Raw genomic sequence first — 18,242 nt, 5'->3', positions numbered from 1 at the left:
TTACGCACGCGTATACATACAATTTTATGGACCGCGGTAACTTTTACGCCACCTACGTCGAAAGTTGCGGAACCTGACGCTAGACCACTCACCAAAACAAACTCTGCGTTCAGTTGCAGTCGGTTTTGCTTGTCAGCCGTCTTTGTAGCCTATTTGTGTATCGAACATGAACTTGAAACCTCTGTCGCTGGCACATTGAGTCTTCTCATCATGAACAATTCATCTTTCTATCAGGCATTGTCGTCTGAACTGGCTTCCGAAAGGTAAACGCTGGGACTCTCTTGTCAACCGCAGCTTCGTCACTTGACTGCTTGTTTTCTTGTGTTCGCTTACGAGGTGTGAACTGTGAGTATTCTTTCTTGCTTCACAGTACCATGCTGGAGTTCAAGCTCCAGAAGATTGACCTGGGCAGATCTCAGCATAGTTTGACGGAGCGACCCCCATACAGAAACCAGCACCACACTCAGAAGGCATTTGAGACCATGAATATATTGAGGAAGTAAGTCGTGCTACGACTGTAGTTCTCTTGTCGAGTCCTTTTCTTTTTTTTTCCTAGTATTTTCCCTCTTTATTATATTTTTGCCAACTTAATTGCATAGTTGAAAAAGAAAGAGGCCCGATTCTCGGTAATGGCTTCAAAGTTTATTGCCTATGCGCATGCAAAATTATGCAGCAGTGTTTAGTATAATTTAGGTAACTCTTTAGTGCTGTGCATGTGAACTGTCAGTTTCAGTGGAACGAAGCTTGAAAGTGCTATGCTACGTCTTTAAAAATGAGCTCTGTTACTGCAGTTGTTACTCCGTAAATAGTGTTTTGACGCATTAGACACGTGCTGTTGCATATTGCGTAGATAACCGAAATGATCTGTCGGTAGTTCTACACTATAAAGGAAAAGCTTCGTGTTCACTTTATGTCGTGGTTTCGAGCCAAGAACAAACAAAAGTAAAAACATATTATACAAGAGCGTTCTTTTTTTCGCTGATGACCACACCAAAACTGTGCAAGTACAGTACTATCTTAATTGCCTCGTAGTTAATGTGTTGAATGCGTCGTTTTTCTCACTCAACCAAAGTTAGCCTTGCTGATTGCTAGCAGACTTCTTGATTATTTGGGGTCACGTAAACATTTCTTATGTGCCACAGCTTTTGGATTACGTCAGTCTACATGTTTTACCAATAGACATCCCTCCGTCGAAGAGGAACTTCGCTAGCACCATTTTAACCCTGCTGCTCTAAAACGATGCACTAGAAATATAAAATTGAAGTGTTCAAAACCTGGAAAGAACAAAGTTTTCACTAAAACAAATTTTCTATTTATAAGCATAGATGGGTTTCACTGAACAGATTGCTTACATTGGTACCGTAATTTGGTCGAGTTGTCTGGCCTTTCCAAGCAGTGCTGTATTGCCTCGGATCTTAGCACTTTCCCAGTTTACGTAGCAGAGGTTGAAAAAAGGATTTTGCACGAGTTTAAGCACTCTCTGTATTCAATCATGGATGTTGGATGTTTCAGCTGATAATGTGTCAAGGTGTGCAAAAAGTGGGGCATTATCAAATAAGCCTGGTGGATCTGAAGATAAGTTATTGTGGGGCAACAGTGACAGCAGAAACAGAGACTTCAACAGTAGCACAAAGGGCTCCATATCAGGTGACATACTAAGAGAGTGGCTTTGAAAAGGACGTGGTAATGGCAAACAGTGATTTACCTTGTAAGCTAGCAACCTTTTGTTTGAAATGAATTGAGATTGTGTAGTTTTAAATTTCTCTTAGGAAAATATTTATTGTTGCATCATTATTGTACTTATTTAATTTGCTTTGATTTTAAATGCCATCTCACATAAGTTTTCATAAATGGAACAAAAAAAAGGGGGGGGAAAATGGGGCTTATATTCAAGGTAGCATGGCATGCATATAAAAAAAAATACACACTACACAGTTTGCAGTACATCATTGAATAGTAAATATTTACCTGTGGAAAAAAGCACTCACACACTTTTTGACTTTAGGCAGTCAAAAAAGTATTCCAGGATCAAATTGTCAACGTGAGAAAAAAACCATTTGTAAACATTTCCATGCTGCTACTAGCTGTAGCAGGCATTTTTTTAGCTGATTGTCTCATTTTAAATGTTGTAAAACTCTGTATCACTTCTTTCATTGATCCATGTCCTCACCATGTGTGCACTTTCTGGACTTCCCAGGCAGAACCTCCTGTGTGATGTAACTCTTGTGGCTGGTGCCACAGAGGTGTCTGCCCATAAGACGGTGCTAGCATCCTGCAGCCCCTATTTCTATGCCATGTTTACGGGCTTCACTGAGAGTAGAGCTAACAAGATCACGCTTCAGGGTCTGGATGGGACAGCACTGGCTCTGCTCATTGATTATGTCTACTCAGCCGAGATACAGGTCACTGAAGAGAATGTGCAGGTGAGTCTTTCCTGTCATGATCAAAGGTGCACTCTTTTATGGCTGTGTAGGAATCAGATGGTTGTCAATGAAGCTTGGAGTCAATTCCATGCTGTTGCAGCCACATTCCAATAAAGATGAAGTTCATAGTGAGGGTTTTGAGCATCTTTTGTAGCCTATGTGTTGCTATGAAATGTTGAAAGAGAACAGCAGCTAAATTTCAGTTTTAGTTGAATATTTCATGAATTAGTAGGATGTTCTTTTGCACTCAGTATGAGGTACAGTGTGCAAGCACTTTGGCTCATGCTAGCATCATAGTGAGTGCAACAGTAAACTGGTGAAGGAGGAGGGGGGTGGAGTGCCTACATCCTCACTACTTCCATTTTTTTTTCTTCTTCTTCTTTTAGTGTCAGAAACATTCAAACCAGGTGGCAGAATATTCACGACAAACCGTCACCGGTGAAATACAATAATCAATCAATCAAAATATTTATTTCTCCATGAGAAATATGAGGATGACGACAAAGAAGCCGCGACATTGCATCCTGACAAAACTCCTGAAACTTCATTTATTTACTCTGAAAGTACCTGCCTATGTAGTATATAAAAATGCAGCTCTGGTTTTTCTCTACACTGATATATTTTTTCTAGGTACACGCCTAGTTCTTGCTGTAGTAATTATCCCATGGCAGAGAGGTAATGGAGGTTTTAGTATGCTGTACCTTGTTCCTTGCTTTTTTTCCATCTGTGTGGTGTTTGTTCTCATGATATCAATGTACAAACTGCAGCTGCCTGTGATTTTCACAGCCCTTTAATTGATCGGCTGGGGTGATGGAACTTCTTTTCTAGTTTCGTTTACATTTGTTTACTTTTTACTGCAAAGGTGGCTCGTGGGCATTAAATTCTTTTATACATGGTTGCGTGTAAAGATTTGTACAATATTTTCCGTAATAGGCTTGAGGAAGCATCACCAGGTTTCAGAAATTTGTGTTTGCTGGTCTATGTGTTATATTTCAGATGTCACTTTATTTATTGAAATCTTACGTGTCTAGATGCGTCAATAAAATCATGCCTGACTAGCTTTGTAGAGTTAAAGCGTTAACTTGTGTTTTCATTTTTCTGGGCAGAGCCTGTTACCTGCTGCTAACTTGCTCCAGTTGAGCGATGTCCAAGAAGCCTGCTGCGAGTTTCTGCAAGCTCAGCTGCACCCATCGAACTGCCTCGGCATTCGGGCATTTGCAGACCTTCATGGGTGCCTTGACCTGCTGTCACACTGTGATTCCTATATTGAGCAGCACTTTGTGTAAGTTTGTAGGTTCCTGAATATATTGTTTTGAACTTACTGAGGCAGTAATCCTTGACGGCATATGTTTGTGCAGTTTGGGGTTTGAAAGTTGGAAGAAACAATGCACAAAATGCAGAACTGTTGCTGTTGTCCTTTCTTCATGCTGTTTCTTAGCCCATGCTAAGCTGGATTAGCTCACGTGTGCTTTGCTGGAGTTTGATAGGTTACTGCTGAGGACAAAAAGTCGAAGGTGCACTTAAGTCTCCTTGCGTGCATTGAATGTGAAAGCAGTGTGGAGCACATAAACTGAGCAGACTGGTGCATCTAGCGAGGCTGCGATGTGGTTGGGTGTGTCAACTAGTTTGACGACCATGTCACATTACGTCATCACTTGATCGTGTGACGACACAAAATTTCGATGGCAAGATAACTTGTAAGATAGATTTGTATAGATGCACGTACATAATCTACAAAATACCAATAATAAATATAGCCTAGAACATATTGAAAATCAATTTTAAAGTGTATGCCACGCAACTGAGCACAGAACAGAGCACCTTGTGATATCAGCATCAACCTGGTTGTAATGTAAACAACCAAAAACCACCTACATCACTAGTTTGTGTGGGCCACCATGCTCCTTGCTTTGGATGGGCGAATGGTAAATGTGAGGCTAGAAGCAAATTCGAAGCATATGGTGATTTAGTCGAATAATTTCGAATCAAATAGTTCAAATAGTATATGTCATATTTAAAGGAAAATGAGCATTTTTGTCATGACCCAACTTACACATTATTTTGAACACTTAGACCTAGGTTTGTGCGAATGTTACTTTTTTGGTTCAAAGCAAAATGGAAGCAACTTTGAATAGTAGCAGGATTTGAATATAGTAGTAGGGTTCAAGTTATAAGCGTTACAATGTGTTACGTTTTAAAATTTGCTATACTTATTGCATATAAGCCCATATAACATGCTTTTAAGCTTAAAAAAGAAATTATTCGAGGTGCAGGTACTATGTACATTTAACCTTGGAAGGTGGCCTCACGGCAGTGCTGATTTTCCCTGGGTAGGTGGTTTCACAGCATAACAGTGCCACGCTGCAGTGAAACCACCTTTTCAGGGGAGTTACATGCGGTAAAATTATGTCTATTCATTCATCTTGAATTCTAAGAAATTTCAAAAATTTTCTATTCGCGTCAAAGCGAATTCGAATACTGTAATATTATTAATAATATTCGTTCGAGTATTCGAAGCGCTCGAATATTCGCCCATGCCTACTTCTTGCATGTGGTCTCTGCCATAGTTGTCAACGTGGAGCTCACGCGCACAGTCACTGGGCACGGTTCATGTCACTATTTTGCGTGGTCACGTGGCCAGCAATGTTAAACAAAAAAAAAAGCTGGTCTCGCCTTTCTCAGCACTCCCTGAAAGCAAAAATGTGACTGGGCACTATAAAAACGCCTCCAAATAATTCACCATCACGCACTCAAGCAAATGGGGGTTTCCAGCCATCATAAGGGGCTCGTTAGCAACTTATTGCAACAGAAAAAAACGAGATGCAAAATTTTTGTGTCAGTGCTCTGGTCCTTACTTGGTCACGTTGCAGGTTGCACAGAAGCTGTTGCAGGCTGAGACTTGTAATTGGAAGCTGTGCTCTCAGGCTAAGGCTGCAGAATGGAAAGTTGGTCTAGTTGGAGTAATTGCATGATTGATGCAGTGCTAAAACACGAAGACTTAATAAAACAGAGTGCAGCGTCCCAGCGCTCGTCCTGTACACTCTGCTTTTTACGTCTTTGTGTTTTAGCACCGCATCTATCATCTCAGGCTAAGGTAGAATTCAGCTTTTTCAAAATCTGCAGTCTTGGGCACCTTTTTCACCAATGGCACTGTTCAAGAAAATTTTGTTTGTATTACAGCGCATATACTGTTGTTCTTTTCCCATGCCACTGGAGAAGATGGAAGCTTGCTTGCAAGATGTTTACAGTGTATATGTGCATGCACACACATGTTATGTTTGTTGAGCAGCCAGCCATCAGTGTTTAACTGGCAATTTTTTTTTACTTTATTTTTCCTTGGCCTTTGTATTCATTCGTAAATGACCTGTATAGAAGTACTAAGTGAAATGCATTGTGGTGTATCACATTCTGGTCTAGCACCTTGTTGGTGGAAGAGCTTGGTGCATTTAATTTACTATTGTGGATGCTCTCGGAGACACTCACAAACCCACCTTGAAGTAAGTAGGTGTCATTTTCTGGGAGCTGTAAGTTCTAGCAGAAGAACCTTATAATTAGCTAGTTGATTCATGATAAAGTAATTTGGGGTAAAGAAAATCTGGTTGGTAAAGGTTGTGTAAAGTTTGGTCGAAACCTGAGAACAGAACATGCTGATTTCACTTAAACAGAATATCACAAATATGAAAGCATGCGTATTAGATCATTCTGAATTGTGTGTTATGCATTTCGTGTCGTGAATATAAGACGTCAACTGTATAAGCCCTATCATTAATAAGATGCATGAAGTAGATAAAACTACAGCAACCTGCATGCCTTTTTATTTTACAGGGAAGTGACCGAGAATGAAGAATTTCTTGCCCTTCCTGCAAATCAAGTGGCTCATCTCATTTCTAGTGACAGGCTGTCAGTTCCTTCAGAGGAGCAGGTACGTGTTAGGTAGTTCAAGCGTCCCTGAAACATCTTACAAACACAAGACGACCTTAGTATTGTACTTTGTTGCCTTATGAATCTCCCGCTCAAAAACTGATTTTCAATTTGTCAAGTATAGGTGGAGATAGGTAGTTATTGCATGCAACGAGTGCTTCCTGGATCCCTCCTTTAGTCCACATGAGCACGCTGGAAGCTACACAGGAGAAGATGGCGAAGGGGCAAGGCTCTGCCCAAAGTTAAATTGTCGCATGTTATGGCTTTTGGCATTTTCTCTTGCTTTTTTCTTTGACAATGTTGGTTGCGATTTCTGGTCTATGCATATGCTGCGCTAGCATTTGGTAGCACCTTCTAGTGGCTCCAGTACCTACTCTACACAGCTGAAGAAGTGGCGCTCAGCTTTCATACTGGAATTTGAGCTCGCGCACTGCAGTTTGGCTGAGCTGCGTGCATACCTCATGCAGACCAGCTTTGTCCTGCCCTGGCTTCACTGACATTTAAGCACCAAATCCAGTTTGCGCATTTTGAAGCACTTTCAGTCAGCTAAATATGAAGAGGTGTCATCTAAGGTGTCTAGCTCATGAGGTGCACAGGAGAGATGTAGTGTGCACTGGCAAGCACATGTATAGTTTTGGTTTTGGAGGCAGCAGTAAGCATTAGTAAGCACTGTCATAGCAAGCTCAGTATGAAACAGGTAACCAAATCACACGCATAGTGTGAAAGAGCACACATATAGTGTGTCATGGTGCTGCCTCACGTGAGCTTAGGAGAAAATGAAATATAAAGCAGACAACTGTCATTCAAGAACACAAGAGCAAATGTGAAATACTTTTTCCGTCTTTTGGCATCTTTGTGTACTTTTCATTTTTCCAACTAAAAATGAGCAACAATGCTGTACTCAGAAGGTCCTCGCAATCGAGGAATCAGTCTAAACCTGTTGGCCTTGTTGCTGCGTAGCTGGTGATTAAGTTGCCAAGGAGAGAACATGTAATCTTTGGCCATTCTTTGCATGAAATGGTAAATTTCCTGCTCTATGAACTAAAATAATATTAGGCTCACATGTTCGCAGGTGCATCTATGAATAGGTAGCATTTGCTCAATGTGGTTTAAAAGTGTTGCAGGGCCCTTTTAAATGCAACATTTCATAGTGTTTTGTCATTGCATGATTTTTTTTTAAGTATCCAGAGGCTATGTTGGGTTTGGGTTACATATTATCCACCTTGGTGAATTATTGGTTAAAAGAGTTTTTGCTGTCCATGTTGATCAATTTAAAAGAGTTTTTGCTGTCCATGTTGATCAATTTAAAAGACCAAAGTTTCTCTTCCACTCGACCCTGTGGCCATAAGCAAATGCTGCAATCTATTGGCCTCAAAAATGCAGTGCTGCTGCTTATTTGTCATGAGTAGAGGCCCGATTTTTAGGCACTAAAAATTGCATTTTAGGCGCCAAAAATAGGCAGGCAAAACAACATTTTAGGCCTCCACCATCGTAAATAAAGGTACAATAAACTTTTATATAAATGCAAATAATTTCAAACAAAAATGTGCGCCATCTATGTCAACGACAGGAAAACAAAATAATGTTATTTTTTATGATGGCACAAAGCCGTCAGCAGTTGAACATAGCCGTGCAATTGTCCCATAAAACTGCTTGGCAAATGACGATCAATTTACTTAATTCTACAGGCACACTTTCACATTCATGTTAAAAAAAATTTGCTTACTCTTTGTGTTAGCGTTATACCGGGCTACCGTAGCCGTAAACTTGAGAGGCCAGATAGGTGGCTCCATCTGACAGGCATGAAAAATAATACTTGAAAGCTGGGAACATAACATTAATTTAAAGACAGGACTACTTTATGCCTGCCTTATGCAATTAAATTAAGACACAACAAGAACAGAAATAATAAATGTAACAGAGACAATGACTTATTAAGGGGGAACATGGGTCCTGAAATTTTTTTTTTAATTCTTTGTCGATTGAGATGAAACTTGCGGAGTTTATGCATATTTGTGTGCAGATTTCAAATATGCAATTATTTTTCTAGTATAACATGTAGTTTTTAAAATATCAAACATTTCATATGCTTTTTGGGAGCCCCAGTTTGCCTAAACTGAGAGAGTTACAAAGTAATTAGGCACATTAGAATCACTTGGAATGAGTACAGAGTGCAAGAAAACAAGAATGGATGTTCTAAGCCCATTTGAACAAAAGTTGTGGCATGTTGAATATTTGTGGCTGAAATCCCAGCTTGGAGTAGACTAATTTGGAATGTTCATCGTGCCATAACTTTTGTTCAAGTGGGTTTAGAACATCCATTCTTGTTTTCTTGCACTCTGTACTCATTGCAGGTCATTCTGGTGTGCTTAATTACTTTGTAACTCTCTCAGTTTAGGCAAACTGGGGCTCCCAAAATGGCACATGGAATTCAAAAACTACAGATTGTACTAGGAAACAAATTGCATATTTGAAATCAGCACACAAATATACATAAACTCAGCGAGTTTGATTGAAATTGGTAAAGAATTGTAAAAAAAGTTTTCAGGCGCAGTGTCCCCCCTTAAGGACTTAACATGTTCTTACATACGGACTTTAGGTATAACTCCGGCAGTTTTCGCATATACAATGACATTATCCGAATTGTACAGGCAAGACATCCTAATACTGCCAGATACACTTTCATCCATTTGAAATGGCCATGTGTGAAGAAATGCCATCTCTGTCCTGTCATTTCTTAAAATATGGGCCATGTTGTGGTTATCCAAGTATTCTCAGTTTATCTCTGTAATTGAGAGTAGAGTGGTTAGTACAGCTTAACACACACACTAACACATGCACCCAAAGACTGGCCTGTTGGTACAGTTAGATATAAAGTAGAAATCACTGTCACTTTGAACAAGTAAATGATTTTATGTGCTTGTAGGAGAGGTGATGGGGGTTCTGGCTCAGTGGCTAAGACTTTCTTGTGCTGAGTGCAAGGTCACAGGTTTCATTCTTGATAGAGGTGTGCGAATATTCGAAATTTCGAATATTTTTCGAATAGTGTTTGCTATTCTATTCGATTCGCACTGAAATTTTACTATTCGAACTATTCGAACTTCCCAAAAACAAATGCAGTCAACGTCCGGTTGAAAGTGACCCCTTCAGATTTTCAATATGCTTCACCTCATTACACTCTCGTACTGCGGCAAAGCTGCCTTTCAAGCTCCGTTACGGTCGAACTTAGCCAAGAGACAAAGTCCGGTAGGAACTTGGAAGTGGTCCCTAGATTTTCAATATGCTTCACCTCATCACACCCCCTATTGCGGCAAAGCTGCCTTTCAAGCTCTGTTACGGTCGAACTTAGGCAAGAGACAGTCAACGTCTGATTGGAAGTGGTCTTTAGATTTTCAATATGCTTCACCTCCTCACACCCCCGTATTGCGGCAAAGCTGCCTTTCAAGGTCCGTTACGGTCGAACTTAGCCAAGAGACGGTCAACGTCCGTTTGAAAGTGGTCCCTAAAATTTCAATATGCTTTACCTCATCACACCCCCGTATTGCAGCAAAGCTGCCTTTCAAGCTCCGCTACGGTCGCAAATGTATTAACTCAAGAAAACGCTGGTTCCAATATGGAGATGAAAGATGTGGCAGAGTTGGGGGCTCATTTAATGCTGTTTTGGACCTGAAATTTGGGCAGGAAGTCCGAAAAATCGGACGCCGAAGCTTTTTAGCATCCAAAATTTCAGATGTTCTTATATATCGACGTCTACGAGGCAGATTTGGAACTCCGGACTTGAAGGGAGCAGACCCTTGTCCGCCACATCAGTTGGCCTTCCACAGCAGTTGAAAGAGGAGGAGAGGCTGAGGAAATGGCATCTCTGCCTATCACGTGTAAAGTGTTGTCGGCAGCACTTTGGTTGCATCAAATCATGTACATAAATACAATTCGGCCTCTACATTGCCTCACTCTTGATAAGAAAGACAACTATGAAATATGACCCCACCAGCGCTTCATCAACCTAGCGAAAAGAAACACTTTCATGTTGCTATCTCACAAGAACATACTTAGGGATTCTCTGCAACTTTTTCTGTAATTTCACTTCGAATTATTCGAAAAATGTTTGAGAAATATTCGAAAATTATTTGAAATTATTCAGTTCGATTCGCACTCAATCTTTATTATTCGAATTCGCTTCGCACCCAAAATTTTGCTATTCGCACAGCTCTAATTCTTGACCATGGCAGCTAAATTTTGATGAGAATGAAGTGTAAAAATGCTTGTATACTTTGATAATGGTCAGTATTATTCCAGTGGCTTTTTTTTTAATGTATGAGAGGAGCACTTCTCATGGGAAGTTATGGTGAAACGAGAAAGGAGGTTTTCAAGTTGCATTATAGAGTACTTGAAGGAAAGAAGTGGAAATTTTAGAGCACTTGTAATTTAAGTTGTGAAATTTAAAGTCGGCCTTTTACAGCAGGTCAAGGAGGCAAAACCCGAATTCCCTTTACGTGTAGTGTTCTTTCCAGTGGGAGCACAATTTTCTCCACTATCAATACAGCTAGGCTTTTACTTTTACACTTCCAGGTCTTTGAGGCTGTGATGAACTGGGTGAACCAGGACTTGGCCAACCGAGAGTCACAGTTGGGCTCCCTGATGGAGCACGTGCGGCTCCCACTGCTATCTCAAGAGTATCTGGTGCAGCGTGTGGAGGAGGAGCCCTTACTGAAGGGAAACCTACCCTGCAAGGACTTTCTCATTGAGGCTATGAAGTACCATCTGTTGCGTGCTGATCAGAAAGCACTTTACGCTACACCACGTACCAAGCCTCGAACGCCTGTTGGACGGCCTAAGGTTACTACTGTCTTTTGCATGAATTTGATACTATGAGACCTGGGGAACAGTTTGAATGCTGTTAGATGAATCTGTCATTGTCAAATGTGCACAAATGTGGAATGTGATCAAAGAAGCCTGCAGCGTCTTTATGTTCCTTACAAAAATGTCGCTTGTAAACATGGAAAAACATCGTGAGTTGCCGTATGTACTTGTGCAATGAACTCATCCGCATAAAACCACACCCTCAATTTAGTTCTTCAATATTACCACTCTTAATGATTTCATCACCACTGGTCCCATGCAGTCAAGTGAACAAATGACCATGCTATAGTTTCTCAATTCATTTGCTCCAGCTGGTAATTAAAGTACAGTCGAACACGGATATATCGAACCCACATATATCGAATTTTCGGCTATATCGAACTCGTGAATTATCCCCTTGAAAATCCTTTGTAAAATTATAGAAATTCGCACGTTTATATCGAACGGTATTTTTACCCGCCATCGGATATATCGAACACCGCGTGAGCTGGAACGTGCGCTTCGGCACTCGCTGCACCCCGCGACCTTCGCGGCACCGCGCCTCCGCCGACACCCGAAACGCTCGAAAAACGCGACGGCTAGAGGGCTCGGACTGTACTCTTGTTGGGCGCGTTCTCCAACTTGAGGAACGACTTTTTTTTTTCTTTCTTTTTTTCTCTCTCTCTCTTTCTTATGGTTTCTCCGCGTTACCGTCGGCTCGGCGAGCAGGAACGAATGAGCCGGCAGCCTCCTCCTTTCGCCTTTTCTTTCTTTCTTTTTTGTTGCTGTTTTGGGAGTTTTGATCAGCCAACCACAGCCCGCGCCTTTCGTAATTGCTCAGCCAACCACAGCTCGCGCCTTTTGTACATCGCTGTCGCTGCTGCCCTCGCAGGTAGCCAGCCGGGTAGCCCGGATAGCCATTGCCGCCATCGCGACTGATTGTGAGCGCTTTGTTGGCGGAGTCCACTTCCGTGAGTTGTTGCATACCACCGCATTCCTCTTTTGCATGCGTGGTGTGCACGCTGTGCAAAGGCGCTGCGGACTGCTTGAATTGACGACTTCTCATGTAGCAATAGCCAGCGTCAAGAAGCACAAGAACCTTGACTTTGCGACGAAGTTGAATGCCATACAGCGTATTGAGGCGGGCGAAAAAAGTTCGACGGTGGCGGACGACATCGGGATACCACGGAGCACTATGAGCACCTTGTTGAAGAACAAGGTGGATATGAAGGCAAAGGCGGCGGAGCAGCGAACGCCGGGAGCCTGTCGTGTGCATGCTCCTGCCCACGGAAAAGTATAAAAGGCACTCTATGTCTGGTTTTTAGAAGTGCGCGCGAAGAACATTCCTGTGGATAGCCCAATGCTGATGGCAAAGGCCAACTAGTTTGCCGCCGCACTCGGTCAAGACGATTTCGCCGACAATACCGGGTGGCTTCACGGATTTAAGCAACGCTACAACATCGTCGGCAAAACCATCTCTGGCGAAAGCGAAACCGCAAGTAGCCAGGACATGAAGACGAACACAGTGGCCAACTGCTTCCGGAAGGCAGGCTTCGTGACGGCGGAACTTGCGGAAACCGGTGAAGACGGCGGCAACGAGCGCATAGACGACCCGTTTTGCAAGTTGTGGTCCCTCTTCCCTGCTGCCGTTCCACCCGAAGTGTCTGCGGACAATTTCGTGGAAGCGGACTGCTATGTTCAGGCTGTTGCGAGCCTCGCTGACGAGGACATGGTACCTGCGGTCACAGGGACCCAGGATGCCCAGGCCGACAGATCAAGTGACGAGGAAGATCGTCCGGACGAGGCGGCAGCTACACGCACGTACTCCGCCGCTGAAGTGGCGGCAGCGTTCGGCTTGATTCACCGTTGTTGCGGTGACGTGGAGGGAACCGGGCTATCGCACCTGGACAGCCTCGATAAGATCGAGGCCAGCGTCTTCATTTTCATTTCGAAGACGAAGAAGCAGGCCAAGATAAGCGATTTTTTTTCACGCAAATAAAACGTTCTGTTGCATCGTGTGTGCGGAATTAGTTGTCAATTCCTGAATGCCCCGATTGTAGGTGATCGTCCGCCACTGATAAGGTCTCGGGGCCTGTATTTTTTTATATCGAATTTTTCATATATCGAACTAATTCGCGATCCCCTTCGAGTTCGATATATCCGTGTTCGACTGTAGTGCATACCACCAAGAGGCTTTTCTCAACAGAAAAATGAATGCTGGCCGCTGCTATGCCATTGTGACAGCCACTTAGAACAACACGTAAATGGTTGCATCACAAAAAGTGACTGAACTGGTAAAGCGTATGTTAGCAAATCTTTCTATGCATACCTTTGCGCTATTAGGCGGTCGTACTGGTGGTCGTCATTATTCTAGGTTGTCTCACTCATTTGAAGTGATTGCTATTGGGGATACCATCACTTTAGGGAGTTTTCTTATGACTTGGCACCAAGCACTTGGGCATGTACAGCTGACAGCATTTCTGGCACGGTGTGAAAGTGTCTTGACACAGTGTCAAAAATGGTTTTGTCAGGTATTTTGACATGACCAGTACCAAGACAAATGAAATGACATGAAGGTGAATGTTGTGCCATAAGTGATCGCTTGAAAATGTCTTTGCTAAATAAATTTGCCCCTGCTCTTCAAGGTATGCCACAGCGGCAAAGTACACCAATCACATATGTTTAACACATTCACTGCATGTTTCTTATTGTGGTAGTGCTGTTTGTCTTCATGGCTCATCAAAGCATTAATTCCCGCTGTGCATGGGGTCTACCTAACCATGTGTTTCCAGTTTAACCATATCACAGTAGCCTGTTGCTTGCTTTCCTGCCTGCCTTTGCATTTCGCTCTGACTTATGTCAGCCAGTTTTAAGCCAAGGGCCATAGAGTGCAGGTGAGGATTGGGCTGTTAGAATGAATTTCAGTGTTGTCTGCAGTGCTGCTGATGTAAGGAGCAAGACAAGCTGCTTGCTGTGAATTGGATGCACGACACCTTTCGAGGACCTAAGATTGGAAGGCTGTCACTGTTTGCAAATACAGTATACTTCTGCAAATCGGTTCTGCGGAATCCTGCTAGGTGTCCAAAGGGTTATGAAAGGGATATTTGACAACCACCTGTTTGTAGCAGGAAGCCACAAGGAAATTCATATGGATTTCTCAGAAAGGAAGCTTCTTAGTTGCTGAAAAATTCATCCTGGTCCCCGGACCAGGACGAATTTTTCGGCACAGTAGCTTTGTCTTGGTTCGATGCATGTAGGCCGCATGCATGCCTTGAGAAATGCGTGGACACTATCTACGATTACATGACTAACGACCATGGTTTTATTGTGATAGCAATTATATGGACAGTCTCGGCTGATTTTTGCCGCCGCCGCCGTCATGCACTGCATATGTATATGTGTGTGTATATATATATATATATATATAAAAGCCACAAAGAAAAGGGAAGAAGGAGGCGGCCGGGGGAGTGGAGCGGGGGTTTGTATGTCTTGTGCTTTCCCCGCGATGTCCACACTGAAGTCACAGAACGTACGAAGGTCACTTTGCTCGCTGCAGCGGCCGCGTTTGCGAAAGGAGCGCGCTGTTTAAACAGAAATAAGTAACAACTGTGACAGTTTGTTCGCACTCATCCTGTGTGTACCTGTTCGTTCGCTTCGTGTGTCCTGCTTTATGTTTGAGCAGCACGCTTCAAGTGTCGAGCTGTGAAGCATGATAGTTCACGCTCGTCCTGTGTGCATTCTTTTCATGCATCCTTTGGGTTCGAGCGACGCGCTGGCAATTTCGAGCTGCTTTCCGTTCTTCGCATTACATTCCAATCTATTGCTATCACATTCATTGCTTCGCCGTTGCGGCGAAACTGTGACTTTTTTCCACAGCGATGCAGCACTTAGTAGTTTTGTTTTGATTTGGTGCAATGCGCACAGTGTCGCAAACATGGCAGAAGCTGTCGAGGATGAAGAGCAGTTCAACCATGGTCCGCACGCTGGCATCACATTCACTGGCTATATTCTCAAGGATGGACGATCTGCTGGCCAGCTCTCTGGCGAAAAAATTTTCACGTGCATGTGGGGGTTGTAGTAGTAATGAATGAATGAATAATAATATTTATCACAAAATAGCAATGAGGAGGAGTCCTCAGCCCAAGATGCCTTGAGCTAGCACATCTCTGATGAAGACACAGGCCCTCATCCTCGACCCATGGTGAAGAAAGCCATGACATGACAAAAAGTGCCGCTTGCATGCTGCTTTTATCCAAGATAAGAACAGTATGTGTGGATTCATTCAGTGAATAAAAGTGTTGATGTGTTTGGCATTTGTTTGTTTTCTTGATACCTTTGATAATTCGACATTCAGTTTTTCTGGTCCTGTAAAATTCAAATTAATGAGGTTTTGCAGTAGTACTTTATTTCAGGCAGTGTTGGTCTGTATTATTGTTTTGTGGAAGCATATTAATGGAATTCAGTGATAAGTTTTGGTATAATGGATGTACTGTTTCATGTATTATTTGTTTGAAAAGCAGGTTGTAGAAGTATTGGCCATAACGGCACACGATAAGCATATTCGTCAGTTTTTAAGCACTGCTTGCAGTGTGGTGTCAGTGTTGCACATGCTTCTGTTCAAGACATTAAAGTGGTTCAGTTTGGCGTTTTTACAGCCAACTCCGCTCCGAGTTGGCCCACTAAGATACAGTGGAGCAGCAGGCAATTTTCTCAGTATGCATTTTCTGTTGCATAGCAGACCTTTCACAGTTGCAGTGCCCATTGGCCAAGGCCAGCGTCGTGAAACAAAATAAGAAACCATTTTGTCACTCTTACAGATTAAAGGAAATGTGTATAAATAACTTGGTCATGAAGTATTTAGACGTGTCCTTATGATGCTTTACCGGTCGATTTCATTGAACGAAAAATAAAGCGTCAACTTGAAGATAGGCACGTGATGGTCGGTGAACATGCATTCCAAATCTATTCAAATCCAATTTGACACCAGCGCACTGGTGATGATTTTGTCAGCCATGCTGTCTTGTTTGTTTCACGTCGCTTTCCTTATGTGTGTGACACTTCACTGAGCACAAATCATCTATGCTAAAGCTTTTCATGGCTTCCGCTGTGCAGGTGATTGTGAAGCTGTGGTATAGCATGTGGGAAGCATGGTGCTTCTGGAGGCAACCATCTTAGAATAAGCGGAGTCTGTGCACGCATAAGAGGGGGCGCACGCATCAACCCCACCCTTGCTAGCGAAGACTGCAGCAACGCTCCGCTTAAACTGCATGGAATTGGAGCATGTCTCTCAGTCTGCTAGCCTGCTTCTGGCTAAGCAGAGGGCACATTTGTGCTCCCACTTCACTTAGCTGCTGAGTGAAGCGTAAAAATTCCAAACTAAAATACTCTTTTGTCTCATTAATCTTCACTGTCACAAAATGCCATTTCTGCAGCAGCAGTCACGCACGTCTGATGTGCTTTTAGCCATGAACCTCCAGGACTGGTCCGTGAAGTGGTAATACCAGTGGATTAGAAACTTATCGTTGCCTGTTAGCATTGCTGGTGGGCTTCATTGTGACCCACACTAAATGTCTGTACCTTAGAAAAAGTTAAACGAGGTCATTCACTTCAAGCGGTCAGTGTTATAACTCTTAAGGTGTTTTACCTGCATCAGCTTTCCATTTGTATACATGTCAAGCACTGTTGTGAATTCTCCGTGTGTTTGTCCGAAATGCTGTTCACAGTATTTTCCCTTTGGGTATTGTGTGCAGATGCTGCTTGTCGTGGGTGGCCAGGCACCCAAGGCCATTCGCAGTGTGGAGTGCCTGGACCTGCAGCGTGAGCGCTGGCTGCAGCTGGCTGAGCTCCCCAGCCGTCGATGCCGTGCAGGCCTAGCCCTTCTTGATGGACGTGTGTTCACAGTCGGTGGCTTTAATGGCTCACTACGTGTGCGCACAGTCGATATCTATGACCCTGCGAGAGATCAGGTGGGGACTCCTTCATCCACAGCATGTCACAAAGCAGTACAAACAAAGTGACCACGAGAAGAGCATTCAGGCCAGAGCAGGCACCTTAGTCAGTTGTCTTCAAAGGCCTTTTACCTGCTCCCGTACTCAGATGAAAACACACAAATGTGTGCATTCATCCACGCACATACCACACACAAACAGTTCTACGAATCCACTACCGACTTTCCTAATTATTACTGGACCTGCCACAGTGGCTTAGCAGCTATGGCGTTGCACTGTGAAGCACAAAGGCACAGGTTGGATTCTCAGCAACAGCGGGTACATTTCTGTAGGGGCAAAATGCAGAAACGCCCATGTACTTAAATTTAAATATTGCAGAGGCAGTTAAAACATAGCAAAACACTTTTGTCAGGTTAGTGGAAGCACAGCACATTGGGGAAAATGTCTTGGTTTCTGGCATGGAAATTGAAAGCTGACACCAAACTATTTAAGCGCACCTTGACCCTTACCCTACCTTGCTTTCTGGCCAGCAATGATACAAAAATGCAAACTTTTTTTTATTTGCCTAATTGAGTCTACGTATGTTCAAAGAACTGAAAAAAATAATGAGAGCACTTTATTAGCGAGATACACGGAAAAAAATTTTTTTAGAATATGCAAAGGATTGGCTACTCTGCATTGCACCATGGAGAGTGCGGAGGCTCTTTAGTCCTCTTTGCAGAAAGTGCCTCTTCAAAATTTAAATAATAATGCAAAGTGACGAGCGAGGCCATGAATAAAAAACCTTGGACGCCCTGGTGGCGTTTTGTTTACCTCCATAGGCGTCCACTGGTGATACGTCGGTCGAGGCACGGTCATGTTCTGAATCTGATGGTTCAGAGAAGATATACTGCTATGTGTAGTCGCAGCCACACTGAGAGTAGTGTTATGATCGGCCTGCCTGGCTTGGCGCCGCTTTGACGCATGAGACGTTGCAGTTAAGACTACCCTGATTTCTTCCGGGTCAGCGGTTCCAGAGATGCACCAAGAGCGGCGACAACACGAAAGTCGTTCGTCTAATTATCTCAGGTTGTCTGCGCCCCTCGTAAAACCCTTTGGGCACGCCTGACCG

General features: G+C 43.0%; 1 protein-coding gene across 1 annotated transcript in view; it reads left to right on the top strand.

Annotated features, from left to right (window-relative positions):
• The first annotated feature begins 34 nt into the window (after nt 1-34).
• Nucleotides 35-18,242, top strand: part of LOC119397629 (ring canal kelch homolog) — a 37,692-nt gene continuing 19,484 nt past the window's right edge. The window contains exons 1-7 of the mRNA XM_037665059.2: nt 35-263; nt 371-499; nt 2,198-2,423; nt 3,530-3,705; nt 6,249-6,345; nt 10,914-11,180; nt 16,934-17,149. Coding sequence (XP_037520987.1) covers nt 211-263; nt 371-499; nt 2,198-2,423; nt 3,530-3,705; nt 6,249-6,345; nt 10,914-11,180; nt 16,934-17,149 — 1,164 coding nt within the window. The 5' untranslated portion in view covers nt 35-210. The remainder of the gene's footprint in view (nt 264-370; nt 500-2,197; nt 2,424-3,529; nt 3,706-6,248; nt 6,346-10,913; nt 11,181-16,933; nt 17,150-18,242) is intronic.

Source organism: Rhipicephalus sanguineus, chromosome 1 (assembly GCF_013339695.2).
Source record: "Rhipicephalus sanguineus isolate Rsan-2018 chromosome 1, BIME_Rsan_1.4, whole genome shotgun sequence".
NCBI lineage: Eukaryota > Metazoa > Arthropoda > Arachnida > Ixodida > Ixodidae > Rhipicephalus > Rhipicephalus sanguineus.
This window is presented reverse-complemented; position numbering and strand designations above follow the sequence as displayed.